We start from the raw sequence: 25,066 nt of genomic DNA on the forward strand, positions 1-25,066 counted from the left end.
ACCAGAGGGCGAGCATCCGGTGAAAAATGCGAATAATACAGTGAGAGATATCTATTTTCAAGCAGACAACATGGTTAACTAAGACAAATAGAGGTTAGTTTCAGTAACTCTTGCTTTCACATGCATTTTGGATTGAGTAAGTAAAAGAGTAGTGTGATGGCATATTTAGCATCACATGTTTGCAGTTGAATGTTTTAATAAAACTGAATCTGTAGTGCATGTTTAACAATCATTTCAATAATATTTAAGAGAGAACTAAGATAGAGAACCAGTTCCAATTCAAAAAATAATTCTTTTGTGGAAGAAAATGGCTTATAAAAACAGTGTATGGTGTGAAGAGAACAGTGTCATTAAGAACAGTGTGAACTAAAAAACATTTTGTGTGTTAGAACAAAGTCCATGCCATTCAGCAAAATACACAATAAACCTAAATTCATCAAATCATAGCCTATGCTGCATCCTTCATTTCAGTTCTTTCTTTTCATCTGTATAAACCTCAAATTTTACAACTTTATGATGAATACCAAAGAAACTTGTCATAGAGTTAAAACAATATATAATTATTCCCAAAAACATATGCACACATGATTAGTCTTTGTTATTCTATGTCAATGATGAAAAATACTAATATTAATTCTATATAACCAGTAGAAATGATAATTTGGTGATGTAGTATAGTGAAAACACTATTTCATAAATACCTAATTCTACTTGAACCATGAATTGCTATTGCATCAAATATCATATAACTTCAACAAAACTCAATAAATGGCACTACTAATACTATTTCTGTCCTGAAAAGTTTGCTGCAATTTAAGATTTCATTTAAATTCATTTTAAATTTTATTGTTATCATAAATTCTTTAAATTGTCTTAAAAACTATCATGCTATGCTTTATCAACAAAATATTATTGTAATGCAAACCATTTATTTATATCATTTTCACATGCAAACACAAATTATGTATATAAATAAATTTTCCAAAAATGGGAACATTTTGCATACATCTTAAAATATTTAAGTAACTTCAAAAGTAAACAAACATTTACCTTTCCATCAATTTTATACTCAGAAGAAGAACCAATAACAACTCTTGTAAAATGAATTTCTGTTCCATCTTCATCACCATAAACAGCAGTCACACTTGCACGTGATGAAACAGGTGCACCAATTGGTGCTCCATGAATGAGTTCCTATAATGGCAAGAATTTTAGTTTTAATGAAGAATAAATTGTAAATTATGAAATTATAAAAAACATCTATAACAAAATAAACAAATCAATTACAAATATAAAAAAAAGTAACAACTTGCAGAAGAAATACATACACTCAATTTTTTAACTCTCAAACTTGATGTCTTCTCTCCCAAAACAAAACTGATAGCATCCATAAAGTTTGATTTTCCTAAATAAAAGTAAGTATAATTTCAAATAATTTTTCATAAAAAGCATTCTTTTTTTAAATATTTCAAACTCAACAACATAATTTTAATTTGTTTCATAGTTTGGATTACTTGATATTTAATAAATCACATATGATAATATAGTCATAACTTTATTATTATTATTTCTCAGCTTCTTAAAAAATCCAGTGATAATACAAATATTTGATCCCATATTAGGATCAATAATAAAAAGATTACATACATAAGATATTGATTTGTAAAATTAAAAACTGTTCTACTGTGATTTATTGATGAGACATGCCATCTATAAAAAGCTGCACTAGATCAGATTAAATTGAATGCATTAAAATCTTTAAGAATACATAACACAGTATATTTTGTTTGAATCACTGTAGAAATTAAAAATATTCCATATTAATGAAGAACAGTACATAAAAACAATCTGCAGTCAATATTTTTAAAACCAAATTAATTCTCTTGGGATAAGTTCTGTGTATATTTATAAATATATATTCTTAATGAAATAATTAAAAGAAAATTAAAATATTTAAGAAAATTTCCTTTAAGTTTTTTTTAAAGATTTTGGATAAGTAATCACAACTGAATAGGTCAAAACTGAACACCATTTTATGTAAGTCTTATTTTTTGAGACGGAAGTATTTGAGAATACCGATACTAATTTTTTTGGAAGAAAATATAATATTGTCATTCATATAACAAGATACATTTATTTGAACAGAAAATTCATATTTTAAATAATATTTTTATTAAATTCAAATATCAAACTTTTATTGGAATAAAAAGGTGATTACCGAAATTAATTGATCATTCTAATAATTGTCATCTTATATTTTGTTAAATTCATCAAATTACCTTAAGTACCTTAAGATCAAAATTACTCATACAAAAATTCTAAATAAGTTATAATCGTATCAAACATAAACAATTATTAAAATTGCAATTGTTCTTAGCATTAATTAAAATTTAATAGTAATGATATATGCCATGTAGTGGTAGTAGTAAAGTGATTTATGACTTACTACCACCACCACTCTAGGTTTATGCCACTGATGGTGATGTCCTGGCTTCTCTACCAGGCCTGTATTCTGTACCACACCAACAACATGGCCCACCTAAAGTATTTGGAAACATTAGAAATAAAGAAACCTATTAGAAAGGCTACTGCCATTAAGTCTGGTAAGATGGAGTGTATGCTTCTTTAGAGTGGAAATCATTTTTGACATCATTTAATGTACAAACACCTTTTTATTGTTCTATTCTGAATTTTTGTTTAACTTTCACACTATGTAATCTGCAACTTAAATGCCAACAATATTATCAAATCATTTGCTTATTGGAACATTTTTAAATTATATCAACAGAAAATACATCCATACTTGGCACCATATTAAATAAATAAATAAATGCTATTTTCAATTTATTCAATTCTTCCTTCTACAAGAATTTAATAAATTGTATGTTTTAACCTTTGGATATTTTACTTGCTGAACGAAATACTGTATCTATAAATATAGGATTATTTAGTTAAAGCATTTAAGAATATCAAAAACCTATAATTAAAAAGAAAAAAAAAGTAAATTATATTTTTAATACCACCAAAAACGTTTTTAAAAATGTATATATGAGTAACACATGTACTACTTTTTTTAATCACAAGATTTTATAGTTACTAGAGAGGTTACAGCTGACATTTGTAACACAAAAATGTGTACATCGGACGTTCCTCGCAGCCTTCCTGTAAGCCTAGAAGTTTGACAATGGTGTTTGTAACGTCAGGGGAATCATGCTCAACATTCCAAATGCCGTTGTGAAACTTCTAGGCTTACGGGAAGGCAGTGCTGAACATCCGACATTCATGTTTTCATGATGAAAACTTCAGCCACAACCTCTCTATTATCTTTTCTTTAACCACAGCAATCTATGGATATTAGAATAAACACATTCATGTGCCAGTGGCTGAATGGATAAAATCACTGGACACTTGTAGTCAGTCCAGATTTCTGCCTGACTAATAAGCTTGCTGCACACCTGTATATTACTAAATCAGATATTTGATTGATTGCGATATTTACAATTAATACACTTTTCAAACCTATTATTCTTACTTTTTGATTGTTGAGACAAAATATATCAAATAATAGTAAAAATGTTGACAATGTCATCCAATATGTTTTGGTTCAGTATGACATTATATTCATAAATGTCAAAATAACAAAACAACAGAAACAAAATAACAAACCAACAGAAATGAAAACAATTTAACAATATTCCTATAATAGAGTAAAAGTGAATAATCACACTGTATTTGATGATTCCCCAATCATCAAATACAGTGTGTGATTGGTTAAAGAACATAATCCATTCAAAGACAACATTCACTACCTGAAGATTTACCACAGATTTTTATGGGAGTTTGATTATTTTTTGGAATCTCCAGAATGAATTAAATTAGAAATTATATAATTTCTTACTACATTTATTTATATGTAATAACAAACTGAAAGCAATCTCTCCATTTTTTCATGGATGGCACATCTTTGTTTCTCAGATGTGATTTTCATTACTCCTTTATCTGCTTGAGTCTAAGATTGTAGATTAGCTAAAAATTGTATCTACAGTAGATCTGTTAAAGCCATACTGCATGGGAACTCAGACATCTGCCCACTCTCTTGGCTACTATCTCTTGCTTAGTTTCTATAGTGAACACAGTTCTTAACACTCCACTCTTTTTAGGCTCCATAATAGTATCAGTTTTTTAAATAAAAAGTTCAGAACAGCATTTACAAAAATTCAGAGGACAAAAATTAACTAGTGCAAAAATAAGTTATGCATACAACTGTGAAAGTTTTGTTCCATAAACGATGTATAGATGCCATTAAAATATAGTTTTACAAATCTTAAACGCAGCTTTGCTTCTTCTTGTGTTTGTTCTGTGAGGTGTTTATGATCTGAACATAAAAATCTTTTGTGAAAGTTTTCCCTGTCCAATTTGTTCGCAGTCCAACCAATCACCCACTGCCTGGAGCAATTCTTTAGCAATTTGACTAATTAGTTATGAGAAATGTTAGTCAAATTCAAAAAACTTTAGCATAATCCCATTTTCTCAAGATATTGAGATTCTCTCTGTATTCAGCACACTGTATTGGAATATTAAAAGCTTCCTATTCTGTTTGTAGTTCTGTTGTTTTCTGTTGCAGTGTAGTAAACTACAGAACTATAAAATTTTCAATTTTTAAATAATTATTTTTTATTACAGATTAAGTGCAAATTTTTGCTGTTTGTTATAATTATAAAATTATTAAAAATATTGTTTATAGTTTTGTTCTAAGATGGACTTATTTATTGATAAAATTTATTGATATTAATTTATTACATTTCAAATTACATCAGGATATTTTAAATTTGGTACATCAGATTGGGCTTAATTTTGTGAGGTCTTGGACAGAAATCAAAATTTTATGTTAATGACAACAAATATCCGGCAAGACAGTTAAACTCTCACCTTTTGAAATTAAAATCAAAGCTAGACTTAGTCTCACTTAAACAATAAAAGTTCTTTTCATCAAAAAGGAAAACAAAATGCTAGAATTACAAGGGAGAATTTCAAAGTTTGGAGGAATTTTAGCTGATCAGGATCAGGTTAAGTATCGATAATGACCTCTCCCATACCCTGAAAGGTTTTGAATCGTCATGGGGAGACAAGGAAAGACCAATCAGAATGTGGAGTAAAGGAGAAAAACCCTTTAAAAACACGTGTTTCAAGGACACAATGTTTGTTGCTCTAATATCTGTTCTTTTTTCTCTGAGAGCTGACTGCCCTCTAAAATTTGTTCTTCTTCCAAGATCTGCTGTTTGTTCTCCAAGTTCCATTATTCTGTATCCCAGAGTTGTTCTTTCTCCAAGATCAACTCTGGGAGACAGAAGCTGAGCTTAACAATGAGCCCCAGAGCCATTGATCTTGCAGAAAATCATCAATGAGGGAATGAGTGTAGACATTCAACATGACATTTGGACTTTTACTGGACTCTCTTCTTAAAAAAGAAATATCAAAGGAGAATTGTAATGACAAGAATATAGAAAATTTTGTAAGAATATTTTTATACTTTATTAAACAAGAAAAAGTAAATGGTAAGCCTATCTCTGTGTATTTCATGCCCACACAATTGTCTCAACCCCTCAACAATTGCAGTCAGCAAATCTGACAATTTCATAATTTTGCCAAATCTATATATATATATATATATAAATGGATGTGTGTGCACCTATATCTCACTCTGCAGCCAAAACTACACATTGCATATGAATGGTGTTTGTGTGGTAGTAGCCCCAAGTCTCCCAATGTGCACTATGGTGGTTGCGTCTCAATAGCTATAAGGGTGTGGGAGATATGAGGGTTGAAAGTAGTTGACTTCAAAAATGTGTGACGCTTCAATGAGAATGTTCCAGTTTTTTCTAGAAAGTTCCAGAATTTTTTGGAACATTGTAGAATTCTCACACATATTCTCTGTCCTCACTCTCATTCTTCACCCCTACAACCTACCCCCTCTCATTTCTTTTTAATTTAATATTACATCATAGTACATTTTTTTAATAATCAAATAATTAAAAAAAATTAAATGATAAAAACAAACAACAAATATTCTGGTAAGTTTTGGATTACTTTAATAATTTTTAGATCTTTCAAAAATGTTCCATAATATTCTATATTATTTCAGAAAGACTTTTGGACGTTTCCGATAACAAATTAACTGGCACAACCACCTAAAGAGGTGAAATTTGGTACACAGTTAGGGTACGCCATGAAAACGCACACTAAGAAAGGATTTTTCGAAATTCCCCCGCGGGAGGAGAGGGAAAGCATTAAGTCTTAACCGGAAGAACGGTTTCTACTGTACTATTTTAGATGCGATTTTTCGTATTTAACTACATTTAGTCTTCATTGAGTACTTAGGGGTATTAAATTGATAACATTTCAGACATTGTTATAAATATTTTTATATATTTCGATTTTTTAACCAAATGTTTGAACCGTTTTAAATTCGAATTTGTTTTTTCATGTTGGTTCAATTATAGAATGATTGTAAACGTTCCAGAAAATTAATCAAATTGAAAACAATTCGTTTGATTCTCAGCAATTCTCATCATTCTCAGCAGTAATGTTATATAACAATTTACTATGGTTGTTGAAATATTGAATGTAAATAGGATTTGCTTGCCAAATTCGTGTGAACGAAGTCGCAGATAACAGCTGGGAGATGTGGGTTGAAAGTGTTAAGAATGGAAGTGTTAACAATAAAAGTGTTAAGAATGGGAGTGTTAACAATAGAAGTGTTAAGGGAAAGTGACGTACAAGGTTTACAGGCGCAGATGCGGTTTTATGTGTTTTTGCAGGAAATCGAACATATTTTTAGACCCATCTAAAAATTCTCTAATTAGTCTCTGGAAACAGAGAGACCTAATTCTTGCATTCTGTGAAAACGGGTAAGGTTGGCTATAACGTAATAATCTTAATCTTCGCTATTGTTACTTTTTGCCCGAGCAATGCTGGACTTATCTGCTAGGAAAAGAAAAGTCTTTTAACACATGTCTTTTATATTAAAAAAAAAAAAACTATATTACATATAAATGTATGAACAAAAAATACCCAGTGAAGCGGGTACTTGCAGCCAGTTTATTAAATAAAATGTTCATTTTACATGTGATAGAACAATGAGATTAAAGGAAATTATAGATGCACAGTGAAATAGTGTGTGTATGGCATGTGTTCCACAGCCATGCTGACTGTTTTGATGAAACAGCAAACTTCTTTATTAATATTTAATTTTACAAAGCATATTAAAATATATTATATTATTTAAAGTAGAAGAAGAGATTTCAAAAATAAGGGAAAAATCTTTATTTATAGTTTATTATTGAAAAAATAAACAATTTACAGACATTATAATCTACAAAACACACTTTGAATAATATTGAATACTTAGATCAAACCTACTGTGTTGTTAATAACTGATCAAAATAACTTTTTATAGTTTGTTAAATTTTGAATGGATCAGTATCCCTTAATTAAAGGGGTGGAAATAAATCAAGAGGTCAAAAATATTTTTCAAAACAATGACAAATTCAAAACATTTCAGTTTTCATATCATAAAATTGTAGTTTAATAAATGATTATTCTCTCATCAATGCAGATAAACTTGACAAAATTTTAAGAATAATGTTTGAATAGGCAAAATTTTAAGTAACTCTTAAAGTTATAATTGTACAGGAAGCATTAATATCAGAAATTTTCTGCATTACACTTTAATTGTGATTTCTTTACAATATAGGCTCTGGTGTGTTAAGTGAGATTTAAGTTCTTGCATGTGTCAAAATGTCATTTTGATGTATCTTCACCCCCTGATACTTTGCTCCTTGAGAATAGAAATTACTAAACATATTAGCCTTTACAATACAATATTAAGTTCATTGTCACATTATTTTGAGTTACATTGGTAGATTTAACAAGCACTAGACTCACTTTTGCTCAAACAATTATTAATTGAAGGGATATTATTCACCACGAAAGTCATATGTTGAAAATCATACGTTGGCAGGTAAACAATGTTTTACACATTAGCAGTCCGTGATTGTTATTTGTGTTAGAATGCTCATAATGTTAAAAATACTAAATTTTTACAACACATACAGTTGTTCTAACCATTCAAACCAGAATATAAAAATATTTCATTTAATCAATTTCCTCTTAATACAAAACAAAGTAGCATATCAAAAGAAAAATTCTATTATAAGTTACATCATAAGATTTTTTTCCTTACATTTTAGACCTGTTTTATAGTGGAAAATATTACAAATAAGAATAAAAATAAAAAATAATTCAATTTCAACAAAATTTATACTTTAAATGAATGCTACAGAGTAAAATTTTAAATGGAAGTTATATCATAGCTTGTAAAAACATTTCAAAAAGAAAAATTTCTAAAGATGAAATTAAACAAAGCAGTTAACTTTTAAATTCTGATGTAATATTTTTGAAGTATTTAAAATTATAGCAATTTATTTGTAGCTTTTTACTTGGAATATCATGTAATTTTAAGTTGTAATCTCCTAAAAAAAAAACAAAATGTTACAAATGTGTGTTTGCTTATTATAGGCAATGAATCAACAGGACATTCAAATATTGCTGAAATGATCTAAATATTAGAATTATAAATTAATATTAGCATTACTAAAAATAAAACATATTACACAAAAAATAAAGTTTTCAAATACATGTATACAGTGAAATTCTGTTAACCTGGCATCATCTGGACCAATGCAGTGACAGATTATCAAATGTTTCCTTATCACAGTGGAAATTTTTTAGTTTTTTCAATCCTGTGGCCACAATTTTACATAAACGTTGCAAAAAGTTCACTGAGTTCAGCATTATATATGGATATAACGCTGAACTCTGTGAACTTTTTGCAACATTTATACAGTATTTGGCGTGAAAATTATCGTAGCAATATACAATTTTACATATCTCCACATGCAAAACTGTACAAATCTACCTTTTATGATTGTTTAATATGCCATTTAAATTTTTCCAAGCCATTCCTATCCTTGGTTGGCTTGAAACAAGAATGTTATTCTTACTTTGTGCTTTGTATACTTATTGCATATACAAGGGGAGTCCAATATTAAAGGTACAGGCCAAAATTACACTAACATTATAATTAAAGAAATTATTTAATTTTCTTTAATTATAAATGTTAGCGTAATTTTGGCCTGTACCTTTAATACTGGACTCCCCTCGTAAATACACACACACTCCAATTATCAAAGTATATGAACAGTAATGTACTGTAGCTGTTTCTGTGATAATTATTGATTCCAAATGTGCTAAATATTTCTGCTTCTCATATTAAACCAGTGGTTCCTAACCGGTGTTCCGCGGAACACTGGTGTTCCGTAAGCATCTCCCAAGTGTTCCACAGATTTAGTCGCAAATCGGAAAGTGTACAATCGTATTCGAGCCGCCGAATATCAAAAAATTAAAATCATAAAATTTTCATAAACTTAAATATATATGTACTGTACGACTCGTACTTATGGAGTGTACTACTGTTTCGAATAAGATAAAGGCAATGATAAAAACTGAATGAAATATGTAAAAAACATCAGGCACAAGTTTCCCATTAAAGTTATTTAGGTATATTTTTTCCTGTCTTAGAATTGGCATTAATAATATGAGTAGAAATTTTGACACTTCACTCTGACACCGGGGATCAATTACTAAAAAATGGCACCTGTTACCGGTGTGATTTGCGTGAAAAATCTTCTTTCCACAAACGTTTTCGAGCTTTCAAAATAGCTCTTCTTCAGGTAGAGAAAATTCCGACGAAACACTTCGAAAAAAGGAACGTAAACATTTAAATAAAAAACCGAATCTAAAAATAGAACGCAGATGTTTAAACAAAAATATGGAACTCGCGTAACGAACATTAAGGTGGTCATGCGCATTCGTGCGCTGATGTTGGTATTTATAGATCGTTGTTTATGAGGGCCTGCCATGCTATAGAAAGATTAATCTCATCCTTCCGATTTATACATGTGGTCCGATGGTTAGCCTTACAGATGGATATAGCCTCCCGCCATTTTAGTTGCTCCAGGTGGGGCGTAGCGTCGATGATGTCGGCTTTGTCGAACTCCGGTTCTATGTCGGGATCAGATGCAAAGGTGGTTGGGGCCGTGGTGTACCGCCCGTGCCGAAGGTCCGCTTGATGTTCTTGCACCCTGGTATTTAAAGATCGCTTGGTTGAGCCGATATATACAAGGCTCTCGTTACATCTGTTATCTTTCAGCGGGATAGAGTACACGCCAGGAAGCCTGCCACAAACGGGACTGCCTTTTCCATTTCTGAGGATGTCGTAGATTGTCGGGCATCTTCTATAGGCTATTTGTAATTGTTGTTTTCCAGCGATCTCAGCGTATATCGTTTTAACATATGGGTTAAAGGTGACTGGGAGGCGTGTACGTTCATCTTGGCCAGTGTTGGTCTTCGTGTGCGTAGTGGGTGCGTATTGTGAGCGTTGAAGTCGCTCAATTAGACGGTGTGTTAGACCATGGTAACCATGCTTGGCTGCTATCCTCTTGATATAATTCAATTCGATGTTGAGGGCTTGCATGGTGGACGAGTGGGAAAAGGCCCTTTTAATCAAAGTATTAAATGCTGCAGCCTTGTAGGTGAATGGGTCAGATGAACCCACCGGTATGTATAGCGGACCTTCGGCACGGGCGGTACACCACGGCCCTAACCACCTTTGCATCTGATCCCGACATAGAACCGGAGTTCGACAAAGCCGACATCATCGACGCTACGCCCCACCTGGAGCAACTAAAATGGCGGGAGGCTATATCCATCTGTAAGGCTAACCATCGGACCACATGTATAAATCGGAAGGATGAGATTAATCTTTCTATAGCATGGCAGGCCCTCATAAACAACGATCTATAAATACCAACATCAGCGCACGAATGCGCATGACCACCTTAATGTTCGTTACGCGAGTTCCATATTTTTGTTTAAACATCTGCGTTCTATTTTTAGATTCGGTTTTTTATTTAAATGTTTACGTTCCTTTTTTCGAAGTGTTTCGTCGGAATTTTCTCTACCTGAAGAAGAGCTATTTTGAAAGCTCGAAAACGTTTGTGGAAAGAAGATTTTTCACGCAAATCACACCGGTAACAGGTGCCATTTTTTAGTATTTCATCCCCGGTGTCAGAGTGAAGTGTAATTTTACTTAACTGCTCAATTCTAATAAAATAACTGATGACAAGCTTATGTATTTCATATTAACTTAAGTAAGTGTTCCGCTAAAGAAAATTGCTCACAAAAGTGTTCCGCATCCTAGAAAAGGTTGGGAACCACTGTATTAAACCCATGCACCGTCTTTAGAAAAATCAAGCACAAGTTAACTGGTTTTAACCAGTTAACTTGTGCTTGATTTTTCCTATATAACCTAGCACATCATCATGTCATCTTGGTCTTTCTCTGTTTCCATGATGTTCATATTGGAAGTTATCCATGATGATGGTAAACAACAACACACCAATAACCCCCAATGACAACCTTAATATGTCAGCATACCAAATGCCAGATTAATAGAATTTCACTGTACACATTTAACATTATGAAATCAGTTACTTTAATGACAACCAGATATTCAAAAATTTTTACTAAAAAATACATACATTTTAACAGTAAAAGAAACTTCTCAGATTTTTTTTAATAATCATAAATTTAAACAAACTATTTGAATGCTGGATAAATAAAAATTTAGCAAACAAATTTCAATGTTACTTACTTTACTATCCATAGAAATAATAGATATTCCATTATATATTTTATTTTTTATTTCTGCTAATATTTTAATAATAAATGCTTACTGGAACAAACAAATCAGAAATTAAATCTATTACACGCCTTTAAAGTATCCAGCATACTGTTAAATTATCATAAAAACGTTTTCGATCACTTTTAGAGATCTTCTTCAGTTACCTATTAAAAAGAACGAACGAAACTTGCGATCTTTTAAATTCGAATTTTCGTTCGTTCTTTTTAATAGGTAACTGAAGAAGATCTCTAAAAGTGATCGAAAACGTTTTTATGATAATTTAACAGTATGCTGGATACTTTAAAGGCGTGTAATAGATTTAATTGCTAATATTTTGCTAAAGACTTTAGTTTGTTTCTTTGTACTCTATATTATATTCTTCAAATCTAAGATGATGATGAATTTTCCTTTATAATTCAATGATCCTTTTAATTTAATGTTGTGTGTGAAGAATTACACACTTTTCCATTTTTATTATTTTCACTCAGAGTGTACGTGTTACTCTAAAATGTTCATTTGAGTAAAATCTATTAACATTAACAGCAACTTGAATAGCAACACAGTTATTACGTTGGTTGTATTTATCTGCCAACATGTAACATTGACATCACTTGGATAATGTCCACTGCCTCAACATTGTGAACAACATAATTCACACCTTACCAATGAGATGTCAGAAATACCATAGAAAAACAAGAGGTGGTCTTTGATGCACTACCTATTGGTAGATAGGCATTTGAATTGTTGCAAGAAAATGTAATTTTAAGCTCAACTGTGGGAGGTCCTTTCACAATCTGACAAATGCATGTTTGATTTTTTATACAAATTAAATTATTTTTATGAATAAAATTATATTGATTAGTGGCAAGTGGGAGCCTTGAAATAGAGGATATGCACAATTCATATTTTGCATAGTTAAATATATTATTTTGATTTTGTAATATATTAAATAAACTGTCTTTTGTATAAAAGAATATCAAATCTATTCAATATTCTTTTATACAAAAACTTCTTGCCTGACAAAGACAATAATATATTGCTGAAAGTACTTGAGTGTATATTTTATGTTTATAAAAATACTGTTTATTTAATGTGTTATTTTTGTAATTTGGCATGATGTATGTAAAAATTGTTCATATTAATTTGTTTTGATACATTTGTCTATCTCAAAACTAGAAAGCTAATAAATTTATTACTTAAAATTAGTTTTTCCATACAATTATTACAAAAAAGCAGATTGAATTTAAATAATATTTCATTATAGTTCAAAATTAAAACAAATTTTGGCAATACAATAATTTTGTACGGTAAGAGTTTTATATTATAACACTCATACACAATGAAAGTGATAGTAATATAATTTTAACATAAATTGTCATACCATGTACAACCAAAAAATATAATTGCTCTAGCAAGACTAAGTTTTTAGAATTTGATGCTATTTGGCATGTCCAATATTGATATTGAACAAAATATATTACAGTAAAACCTGTAATTTCAAATCTCTTCTTAAATCAAAATGGATTGTCAGTCCCAACAAACACCCTGCATAATATAATGTATTTTTCTACTTCTTAAGTCAAAGAAAATTTCAAGAATCTCAATGGTGTTCCTTCTAAAGTGGAACCAGTCAAGCTTTAAGTTCTGATAATCTTTTTGTGTATTGTCTGGTAAAATAGGTTTAATACAACTGGATAAATAAGCCAATGATATCAGAGCTAACAATTTAGCAGAAAATTTGCTAATAGTAGAAAATGCATGAAGCATTCTCTAATGCCTTGAATGTTATGTTCTCAGCCTGGCAGAAATGTTGACGATATTTTTGTCACAGCAAATGAAGAATGATCACTCCAGTAGCTAATATTTATTTTAGTGTTTTGATTTTTAATTTCTATTGGAGAATATTGATTTTCTCATAATTCATATTTCTATTTGGAGTGGAGTTCTTTATAGCAACCATCTCGAATTTTATTTTTGATGCTTTTACAAACTTGCAAAGTCTTTTATATTATTTAAGATCTATTTGCTAACCACCTAAATTTCCTATAGATAATTTATGTGATTTATTATATAAAAGTTGAGTTTTTAATAAATTTAGCATAGCATAGAGATTGTGATATACCTAAATTCTTAATATTTATTTAAATCACTATTATAGCCTCATACATTGTTCTAATAATGATTCAAATAAATTTCATGAATCTAAAACATATTGAAGAATTGCATCGCTTATTCTACTCCTCTGTATTTTGTTTTGCTAATACCAAATAGCTTATCAAAACATGGCTAAATGAAAAGGGCTTATCACATTGGGATAAGACAGAAAATGGACTCACAAGTTCCATCTTGTCCTGATGTGATAAGCCCTTCTCATTTAACCACGTCTTGATATGCTATTTGATTTTAATTTGTATTTGGGACTAAAGGAATATTTGATTTTTTCATTTGTATTTTGTGTCTGAATTAAAAATTTTTCTATTTTTCATATACTTCCACATGCAGAACTTTCCCTAACTTCAACTGGCCATTTATTTTATTGCTTCAAATTTGAAATTTACCATATAAAGTTTTAATTTTAAAATTAATTTTATTAAAATAGATCTTAATCTATGAATACAAATAAAATTATTTATAAAATTGAAAAAAAATAAATATGTTTTTAAAATGTATTTTGGTTTAAGTAATGTTTAGTTCATATTACAAATATGAGCAATTTCATCTATCATTAATCAGCTTGTAAATAACAGATATCATCATGCATCAACTTTGAAATGATATTTTATTTTCCAATTCAACTCTTTTACTATTTTAGAACAAAAAACACTAATAAATTCAAATATGACGTCCCACAGAGGAGGGTGACAGGGAGTAGTGTGTTAGTAAAATGATAATATGCTAAAGATCTCAAAAATTTTCCTATTTGAATATTTTTTTACCAAGATCATTATGCAAAAGTATTTTGATCAATGATCACACAGCAAGTTCATGCTTATTTTAAATACATGCACTTTAGTAGAACTTTTAATATGAAAGGATAATGGCAACAATTTAACCTTTACAATCACAGATTACAGATAAAAATACCACCAAAAGATATACCAGTATATAACATATGGTCAATTGGAGATCGAAACCTTGTCACCAATAATTAGTCAAAAATCACATTTTTGCATTAATGTGTTGTAGAGTCAATTTCTATATATATATTTCCATAAGTGGTGTGCACCTTTTAAGCTCTCTCTCCGGTATTGTGAAAAACTCACCACCTCGTACTCAAAATCTTACTCCCTCAAAATCACATTTTCTTTCTCTCATAAAATTTTAGGAAATGCAGATACGAGGTGTCAATTGTCAACTGACGATATTAACTTTACGAGTCAGCACAATATCATCACACTTCTTCCATAAATCAGCAAATTTCATTTTTAAAATTAGCTTTGCCTCAAGACAAATAAATTAATGTACTACAGATCCATTTTACAGAAATGCTCGATTTTAACAACAGATATCATCATGTAGCAGAGTAGCAGATCAAGCGTGACATCAGCTTGGGGACATCTAAAAATTGGTAAGAAAACGTGACAGGAAAGGACTACATAACAAAAAAGAACTTAAAATTGATGTCGTCCTATCTGAATGACCCCTATACTCCTAATGTAAATATTAAAAGACAGCTTAGTATGAGAAATAATTTAACGTAATAAGTCAAAATGTTATAACTGATGTCAAGCATAACTTAATCTTTTCCAGGATAAGCCAAAAGCTTAATGATAAAATGCAATTAAATTTAATACAAATTCATTAAGTTATTAATAATTTGGTATATTTTTTTTTAAATAAAACATCTCAATAGATATACCTAATTATAAACTATATTTTCCATGAGTTACTTACATTTACATAAACAAATTACCTAAAAGTAACTTCTAGCAATCATTTTATTTATTTGTTTATAACCGATCTAAAATAAGGAAATAAAACGTCCAACGTTCTAACGACAGACTATTTCGCGCTGATAATTAATAAATAAGAACGTAAAGTGTAATAAGAGTTAAAGATTTGATAAAATGTAGAGAAAAATTTGACATCAATTCCATAACATAGCTAAGCCTAATGTTTTTACCTGATCCATTTGGGCCGATGATTGCCATAAAAGGCTTCAGCGAACCGATTCGCTGTTTGCCTTTATACGATTTGAAGTTTTCAACTTCTATGAATTTCAGGTAACCCATTTCACGCTTTTGTTTTCGCTTTCATTCTTTTTCTTGAAAAATTCATATCAACTTGTTATTATTGACAAATGGCGGGATTCTACAATATCCATCTACAGCCTCTCTTTCGGGGCTTACGTCATTCGAATAACATATTTTATTTTAATTTTTTTCAAATGTAACTATTTTTTATCGTCCTCGTTTATTTAATAATTTTTATGGTTTATAATAAATTTTAAAAATATACTCGAAGTTTATTATGCATTATATTAACTTTAACTCGCTTTTTAACGATATTTAAAATTTTTAATTTTAATTTAAAATATTTTTTAAATGCTTGATGACAGTAGCTTAAAATCAATTTAAAATTTCCAATATCCATATCTGGCCTGACTTAAATTTTAAAAATTTTTTATGATTATTTATAATTCGTAAATTCGAATAAATTTACAAGCTTCCTGTATCGATACTTATGCCATCTGGTGGATAAAATATTAAAGTAAAATACAGTAGATATAAATTCAGAAAATTATTAATAATCCGTTCCTTAAGCGGCTCTAGTGGATAGAAATGCTTTTGCCGTTTAGGGTATTCGGGATTATTCTGCATACAAATTATTTTGTTAATTGAATATTGGCTTTTATGATTTAATGCTGTCGGAAAATAATCTCAGATTAATACGATATTTAGTACAGTTTTGAAAATCCATTGTCTGAGATAGACATAATATTGCCCTCCTCTTTTTAAACTCTTTCCGCCTTGTGAGCATGTGATAGGTTCGGCCGGGTCTAGGATTTAGTAGCTGAGTAGTGAGGACACATATTCGGCAGAACGTGAAAAATTTCAGTTTCCCGATCCAAACTCAAACCCGGATCCTCAGAACAACAGGCTGCTGACTTTGACAGATGATGCCTTTATCGCTTCAATAGAAGCGATAAAGGCATCATCTGTCAAAGTCAGCAGCCTGTCGTTCAACCGAAGCGATGAAAGGTTGCCAGGTCATCCCTTGATGACTATTTTAAATGAGCCGTTTTTATGTTTCATTACGGATTTACAGTCACTCTATGTAGTATATTTTAACTCGTTGATAATAACCCTATTATAAATAAATAACAAAGCCATTCGACACAACTCTCAAGCATGTGCGAGAAAAACGAGTTTAAAGTTTCCCATATTCGATATAACTAAATCCAAAGTACTAAAGTGGTGATTTTGGGATTATTTGTATACGTGTTTGGATCTGCTTTTTTCAATTTTTTTTCATTTTTTAAAAAATTTATCTTTAATTAAATGGAACATACCAGAAAATTATGTATTTAAATAAGTTTTGCTTATACAAAGATTTTTACTTCTACATCGTATTTCTTGAAAATGTGTGCGTAGAAAATAGGAATAACGATTTGATTACGCATGTTTCCAGCCACCTTTATTAATTAAGCTACATGTTTTTTTTATACATAATTTAACCGACAAACTAGAAAAAACAATTGTAACTTGACCTGTAATGGATACACAAAGAATAACAAAGCACTGCATCGTCTGCGGTAAAAATCACACATAATAGCAATATTACAAACAAACGCAAACTGTGCAAGGCATCTTTGAACTTGAAAGTTTAAGACACGCCAAGGTGTTGGCTTACTTTTTCAGAGAACCCGGGATCGAATCCGGCGAGCAACTCCCCACAAATTTTTCACAGGCAATCTGTTCTTAATAGAGAGTTTGCGGCCGAAGTTTTCAACGCGAAAACGTGTACGTCGGACGTTCAGCGCCGCTTTCTTGTAAGCCTAGAAGTTTGACAATGGTGTTTGGAAAACCAGTGGAATCATGCTCGACTGGCCACGGCTCACAAGAGGGGTTCCAATTGTAAAGTTCAACCGCCAAATGAATTGTCCTGCTGAAAGAGCATTCAATGTAGCCACAAAAACATTAGAATGGTGACTACTATTGGAAAAATCATACTTACATACATTACCGTATTTTACGGACTGTAAGACGCACTTTTTTCTTCGAAAAATGGTTTCCAAAATTCAGGTGCGTCTTATAGTCGGTAGCGTCTTATAGTCCGTAAAATACGGTACATAATAATTAATATGCGCTTTCATAACTTGTAAATTTTCATTCCTCCAACGGTATAATGGACAGTATGCAGTGAGGCATGGAAAACGCAATGTTGTTTTAAACCGTAAACATCCCGTTTTTACCGTGTGACGGTGCGCACTCCAGCCGAAATATAGTAACACGTCCCGCAGGAATTTTTAAACAGATTCTGCGCGCGCCCAGCAACAATTAATTAACATTTCGCAGGCGGTTTGGAGAATAGGAAATTCTGACAGAATTTTAGTTACGCTAAATGTTCGCTCGTGCACAGGACGGTATCTACAATATTCGGACGGGTTTTGTTTGGAATGTGGAACGCTAATAAAGCACGGACCGATAGGATCATGCTGTGACGCGATCTCGGCCATCTCTTCCGCATCCGCTTGACATGCTCGGATCCAAACTTCCACCTGTTCTTTCTTCTTAGTTGATCTCGTACGTGCATACCTGAACACAGGTGTGTCAATAATACGCTATTTCGTTTCAAATATTTAATCTTCTCTTCAATCATTTTTAGGCGACGCAGCTCGAAACACTGTCAGTTCTTTCACGCCTCCAAATCTTCGAATTTGTGTCGGCCGAGTTAAACGAATGCTTTGGTGAGAACAATCACAGCGCGCAAAAGTACAACTGCTCGTTACAGCTTTTTTCAAAATTGCGCGCGAAATCGCGAACTGTCGCCATAACAGTGGTCTTGGATCGCGATGTCTACAATGAAAAAGTGAAATAAAATAACAACTGAACTCTCGCAGGGAGAGTTTTTTGGCATACGAGTGTTCTCTAAACGACAGGTATCGCGAAATTGCGAATTGGCTCTAAGTTTCGACGCCGGACGTGAGAAAAAAAACAGTCACATCCGTCGAGGCGGATTCGAACCACCGACCTATGGATAACTATGCCACTACAGTCCACCGCTCTACCTGCTGAGCTATCGACGGAACGAACATGACGTCTGCGAATTTACGTGAAGTGCTTTGCTTCGCCCAACTCGTTTCTTTCACCTTTTCTAGTTGTACGTAGGGGCTTGCATTACACCGATTTGTCTGCTTGCGCGCGCTTGCAGAACTAACCGGCGCAATTTCAGCTGATTCGTAGCGGTACGCTGGCATTCATCCAGTACGGTAGAAAGCCATATCACTACAGACAAGAAGACGCCACATCGCCAGAGTCGAAATCAAGTTTTCGGTGCTCGCGGGACAAAATGCTTACGCTGTGAGACAGTGTCTTGTGTTATCGACAACGCCATCACCCGATCACTCGTAGCCAATATTCCGAGTGCTACTGTTGTTGCCAAGCGTTGTGGAGTGGTTGGTGAAATGTATGTATCGAAAGAGAGGTGTGAATATTAGGACGAGGTGGCCGAGCGGTTAAGGCGATGGACTGCTAATCCATTGGGTTGTGGGGAACGTCACTCTCCACATCTTAACAGTCGTAACGAACCCCAGGTGGTAAGAGTTATTACTTCCTGGAACGGGACCGGACTCACCCTGTGGGACCTTTTGGTCAGCCAGTTGCCTTTTGTTAGCCACATCGTCGAGTCATGTAACTGTTACGCGAGCAGAAAATAAACGTAGTTTTGTTACTGTTCGTCTCATTCGTTTTTAATCGCGCGGAGTGACGAGAAGCAAAATTAATAGCAGTAAAAACACTACATTGGTGACCCGAACCCGGACTAATAACGTAATTCAACTAAGAAAACTACCGAATCCACCCATTGGAACCTTCATCAGGTACGTCGTTCTTCCTTGTTCACGACTTCAATCGTCAGATCATGGCCGAGATTGGAGCAGTAAAAATCCCTCCGTACAACTTTTCCGACCCAGCCTTATGGTTCCACATGTGCGAAAGCACATTTGCTCTAGGATCTCCAAAGCCGATCACGGAAAGTGCCACAAAGTTCAACTACGTAGTGGCTCATTTACCACCGGAAGTCGCATCAACGGTTAGAGACATTATTATTTCTCCGGACCGTACAGACCCGTACGGTCACATAAAGGTGGAACTTATTAAACGATCCGGCGAATCGTCTCAACAAGAGTTACGAAAACTATTGGCCGGAGAACAGCTAGGAGACCGCAAACCTTCCGAACTACTACGTGTTCTAAAGCGTCGGGCGGAAAATTTTCAAATCCCGGACGCAGTTATACTAGAGTTATTCATACAACATCTTCCGACTTCCGTCCAATCTATCCTAGCCGCCATTACCCCACTCGACGTAGACAAAGCAGCGGAAGTAGCGGACCGCGTGGTGGAAGTAACCCCTGCAACGATAGCTTCAGTGTCGCAACCTGAGAAGCCCGATACCTTAACCAACAAAATACTAGTCGAAATAGATAAACTTAACAAGCGAATCGATAAACTAACGCAGGCACGTCGGGATCGCAGCGACCATTTTTCTCGACGCTCCCGCAGTAGTTCAGGACATCGCAACAATTCCACTCACCGCAGTATCAACAACTACTGCTGGTACCACAACCGTTTTGGCGCAAAGGCACAAAAATGTACTCCGCCGTGTAGTTTTCCAACAAACGAGAGCGGCGAAGCGTAGAGGCGACATGCACTTTGCCGGAGCAATCTCGTCGCCTGTTCATCCTAGACAAGAGAACGAACGTAAACTTTCTCGTCGACACAGGTTCCGACGTATCAATATTTCCAGCCTCCTCGTCACAAAAGAAGCGCGCATCTCAAATGACCTTGATGGCAGCAAACACAACTGCAATTCATGTCTACGACCAACGAACACTCACTCTCGATTTTGGGTTAAAGAAAATTTTTCGTTGGAAATTCCTTATTGGCAACGTGTCAACAGCAATAATAGGCGCAGATTTCTTGTATCACTTCCATTTGGTACCGAATCTTAGACGAAAATGTCTCACAGACGTTCAGACAAAGGTAAACTCTCCAGGCAAATTATTAGAAACCTCCATCCACTCTATCAAGATAACGACCAACGACTCCATATATCATAAGATATTGGAAGAATTTCCTGAGATCACCAGACCTCCACGTCCTAACCAACCCGTAAAACACAACGTTGTACATCACATAGAAACTGTTGGTCAGCCCGTAACTGCGAAACCACGTCGCCTAGCACCCGATAGGCTTAAAATCGCTAAGGCCGAATTCGATAAGATGATAGCTCTCGGCCATATGCGAACATCAAAAAGCAATTACGCATCACCACTCCACATGGTCACCAAGAAAAACAGTTCAGATTGGCGACCCGTGGGAGATTATCGTGCTCTAAACGCACAAACCATAAAGGACAGATACAGCGTTCCAAACATCGCAGATTTCACATCGGAACTGCACGGAACACAAATCTTCTCTCACATAGACTTAATCAAGGCCTATCATCAAATACCCATCTACCCACCGCACGTGCACAAAACAGCTATAACGACACCGTTTGGTCTCTTCGAGAGTACCAGGATGCAATTCGGATTGTGCAACGCATCCGCAACATTTCAACGGTTCATCGACGAAGTAACCAGAGGACTCCCCTTTGCATATGCTTTCGTCGATGACATATTAATAGCGTCACGCTCCCAGGAAGAACACATCTCGCATCTTCGCGACTTATTCCAACGCCTCCAAGAATATGGGTTAACCATAAATCCGTCGAAATGCACCTTCGGCGTACCATTAATCGAATTTCTCGGATTCAAGGTCTCGGGAAAGGGTCTGGAACCACTCCCTGATAGAGTCAGAGCCATCCGAGAATTTCCCAAACCTTCGTCTCTCACTCAACTTAGACGATTCTTAGGCGTAATAAATTTCTACAGGAGATGCATCCCTCGAGCGGCGCACACCCTCGCCCCGCTAGTGCAGCTACTAGAAGGAAAAAAGAACGGGAAACGTACGTCACTCACTCGGAAAGCAGAATCACGATCTCTGCAATGGTCAGAAGCGGCAGAACAATCCTTCGTATCAGCTAAGGAAGCACTGTCCAAAGCCACACTTCTCCACCATCCACTACCCGGAGCTAAACTATGCATATGGGTAGATGCGTCAGACGTAGCGGTTGGAGGAGCACTGATGCAATACAACAGGAAATGGGAACCCATCGCCTTTATCTCAGCGAAACTGGCACCAAATCAACGCAACTGGTCAGCTTACGACAGAGAACTATTGGCAATATACACATCAATAAAACGATTTCGCCACATGCTAGAAGGCCGTGAATTCACGATCTACACGGATCAAAAACCGCTCATATATGCCTTCAAACAAAAACCAGATAAATGTTCACCACGACAAATGCGGCATCTCGATTTTATATCCCAATTCTCTACGGATATACGTCATATTCCGGGCACAGCTAACACGATAGCAGACGCGCTCTCCCGCATCGAGATAGATTCGATCACCTCTGCTTCTCCTGTAGACTTCCGAGAGCTAGCCACAACGCAAGCTACAGATTCGGAACTTCATCAATTGTTAAAGGATCCTATGTCGCTCAAATTAGAGCCGAAATCCTTTCCACCTAACGAAATCGACCTATACTGTGACACATCATCCGGAACACCTCGCCCCTTCGTGCCGCATAATCTCCGACGAACCATTTTCGACCATCTACATGGACTTTCTCATCCAGGAGCAACAGCAACCACTAAGCTAATTTCGAGCCGTTATGTTTGGCCGGGCATGCGGAAGGACATCCGTCAGTGGGCACGACATTGCATCCCCTGCCAGAAATCGAAAATTCACCGCCACGCCTGGACACCGATAGGAAAGTTTACACTTCCGGAAGCAAGATTTTCCCATCTTCACATGGATCTGATAGGACCACTTCCGCCAGCTGACGGGAAACACTACTGCCTTACAGTGATCGACCGTTTTACCAGATGGCCAGAGGTCATCCCAATTGCCGACATATCTGCTGAGACGGTATGCCGAGCCTTTTTCTCAGGTTGGATCGCAAGATTCGGATGCCCTACTACGATCACCACCGATCAAGGACGTCAGTTCGAATCGAACCTCTTCCGAGAACTGACCAGACTTCTCGGCACCAATCGCATCCATTCGGCAGCATACCATCCCCGATCAAACGGTTTAATAGAACGATTACATAGACACCTGAAGGCATCGCTAATGGCACACGAATCCTCCAAATGGACCGACGCCCTTCCGGTAGTCCTCCTGGGAATTCGTTCAGCACTTAAAGCCGATATAGGCGCAACAGTAGCTGAACTGTTATATGGTACCCCGTTAAAATTACCAGCTGACATCATTAGCCCCGACACCCCACGAATTTCTTGCGAATCTTTTGTCAGCCAACTAAAAACCCACATGGCCAATCTGAAACCGTTAGCAACTTCCGCTCATTCCACAGAGAAAATTTTCATTCATCCAGAACTAAAAGAGTGTACACATATTTTCTTAAGATTCGACGCAAACCGACCTCCTCTTCGTCAACCTTACTCAGGCCCATACAAAGTGCTAGAAAAACACGACAAAACACTAGTAATTGACATCCAAGGTCGCAAATCCACCGTCTCAATTGACAGAGTAAAACCAGCGTATATCTTACAGGACGAACCACTTCAGAAATCTAGTATAAAACCCGTCCAATCAAGACCATCACAGACACCATCTTCATCTGCAACAGCGAATAACAAAAAACTGGAAACGACCTCCAAAAAAGATCAAACTGTTACCACGAGATCAGGCCGTCATGTTCATTTTCCTAAAAGACTAGTCACCATAATGTAACGTTAAGCGATTCGTTCGACATCAGTTCTATCGCTCGTCCCTCACTGGGGGATACTCTGTGGGGAACGTCACTCTCCACATCTTAACAGTCGTAACGAACCCCAGGTGGTAAGAGTTATTACTTCCTGGAACGGGACCGGACTCACCCTGTGGGACCTTTTGGTCAGCCAGTTGCCTTTTGTTAGCCACATCGTCGAGTCATGTAACTGTTACGCGAGCAGAAAATAAACGTAGTTTTGTTACTGTTCGTCTCATTCGTTTTTAATCGCGCGGAGTGACGAGAAGCAAAATTAATAGCAGTAAAAACACTACAGGGTTTTCACCCGCGTGGGTTCGAATCCCACCCTCGTCGGAACTGTCTCTTTTAGCCACGTCTTTCTTTAAGCCTGCGTTTAGCTCGGAGTGGTCTTATGGTGTCAAACGAACGTGAAAAAAATCTCGTTGTAATATTTTTTTTTAGCCTTGTAATTTTCCTATTCTTACTTTTTACAACTTTCCAGGCCCACCAGTGGCCAAGCGGTCTTCGAACCCTAAACACTGGGGGTCGTGGGTTCGCGCCTCGCTCGGACGGGCTGGCCACGTGGAGTTTTCCGCCTAAATAGGGGCCAGTTTCCCTTAAAAAGACCTCCCGGAAGGCATCCCTTAGGCAGATCGCCCATGTGTTGCGTTGCCATAACTTAACAAACAACAACAGCAACTACAACTTTTTCCAAAGTGCATCGCGAATATTTTCGCATCCGTTAACGACCAGCCGTATTCTTCTTCTTCTTCTTCTTCCCCCGGTTCATATGGAGGCTATGGCCGTTGGACGGCTTCTCCTCCGATGGGCGCCGCCTAGCGCTAGACGAATCGGCCGGATCTTTGGATAAAGCACTCCAGGGAGAGGATGTGGTTGAGAGGTTTGGTTGCACTTGGCCAGTATAGTTGGTCGAGGTCCCGCACCAAGGCTAGGTCAAGGGACAGGGCGTGGCCCAGTTTCCTTCGGGCCTCATCATACGCTGGGCATTCCAGCCAGTAGTGGACGGGAGTCTCCTCCTCACCGCAGTGCGTACAGTCGGGAGAGGAACGGAGATTCCGAGAGTAGAGAAAGGAGTGCAGCGGGGCTGTGTTAGTCCGTAGTCTGGCCAGAAGCGATTCCGCGCTTCGCGACGATGCCAAGTGATACGGCCAGGGAGCGAACGGACGGAGGTGATTCTTCCTCTTGAGTCTAAGGACATTCGACCAGGAGTCCATGAGG

The 25,066-nt window shown here is 35.2% G+C and overlaps 2 protein-coding genes and 1 non-coding gene across 3 annotated transcripts in view; 1 reads left to right on the forward strand and 2 right to left on the reverse strand.

Moving 5' to 3' along the window:
• The window catches only part of SMC1 (structural maintenance of chromosomes 1), a 62,462-nt gene extending 46,305 nt beyond the window's left edge, over nt 1-16,157 (reverse strand). The window contains exons 1-3 of the mRNA XM_067271699.1: nt 15,927-16,157; nt 1,329-1,405; nt 1,051-1,194 (exon numbers count right to left, since the gene is read on the reverse strand). Of these exons, the coding sequence (XP_067127800.1) occupies nt 1,051-1,194; nt 1,329-1,405; nt 15,927-16,035 (330 nt within the window). The 5' untranslated portion in view covers nt 16,036-16,157. The remainder of the gene's footprint in view (nt 1-1,050; nt 1,195-1,328; nt 1,406-15,926) is intronic.
• A 2,812-nt stretch (nt 16,158-18,969) lies between these two features.
• On the reverse strand, nt 18,970-19,052 carry TRNAY-GUA (transfer RNA tyrosine (anticodon GUA)). The gene is given in 2 exon segments: nt 18,970-19,005; nt 19,016-19,052. It is a non-coding gene; the product is annotated as a tRNA-Tyr (tRNA).
• Nucleotides 19,053-19,833: 781 nt separating this feature from the next.
• Nucleotides 19,834-21,011, forward strand: LOC136976427 (uncharacterized). Its single transcript, XM_067271692.1, has one exon. The coding sequence runs from the start codon at nt 19,886-19,888 to the stop codon at nt 20,660-20,662; it is 777 nt and encodes a 258-aa protein (XP_067127793.1). The 5' UTR covers nt 19,834-19,885; the 3' UTR covers nt 20,663-21,011.
• The last annotated feature ends 4,055 nt before the right edge of the window (nt 21,012-25,066 follow it).

Source organism: Centruroides vittatus, unplaced genomic scaffold (genome assembly GCF_030686945.1).
Source record: "Centruroides vittatus isolate TY-2023 unplaced genomic scaffold, ASM3068694v2 contig_400, whole genome shotgun sequence".
NCBI classification, from domain to species: Eukaryota; Metazoa; Arthropoda; class Arachnida; order Scorpiones; family Buthidae; genus Centruroides; species Centruroides vittatus.

Excerpts from the sequence above, each read along its gene's own strand:
- LOC136976427 (XM_067271692.1), top strand. The coding sequence starts at position 19,886 with ATGGCCGAGATTGGAGCAGTAAAAATCCCTCCGTACAACTTTTCCGAC.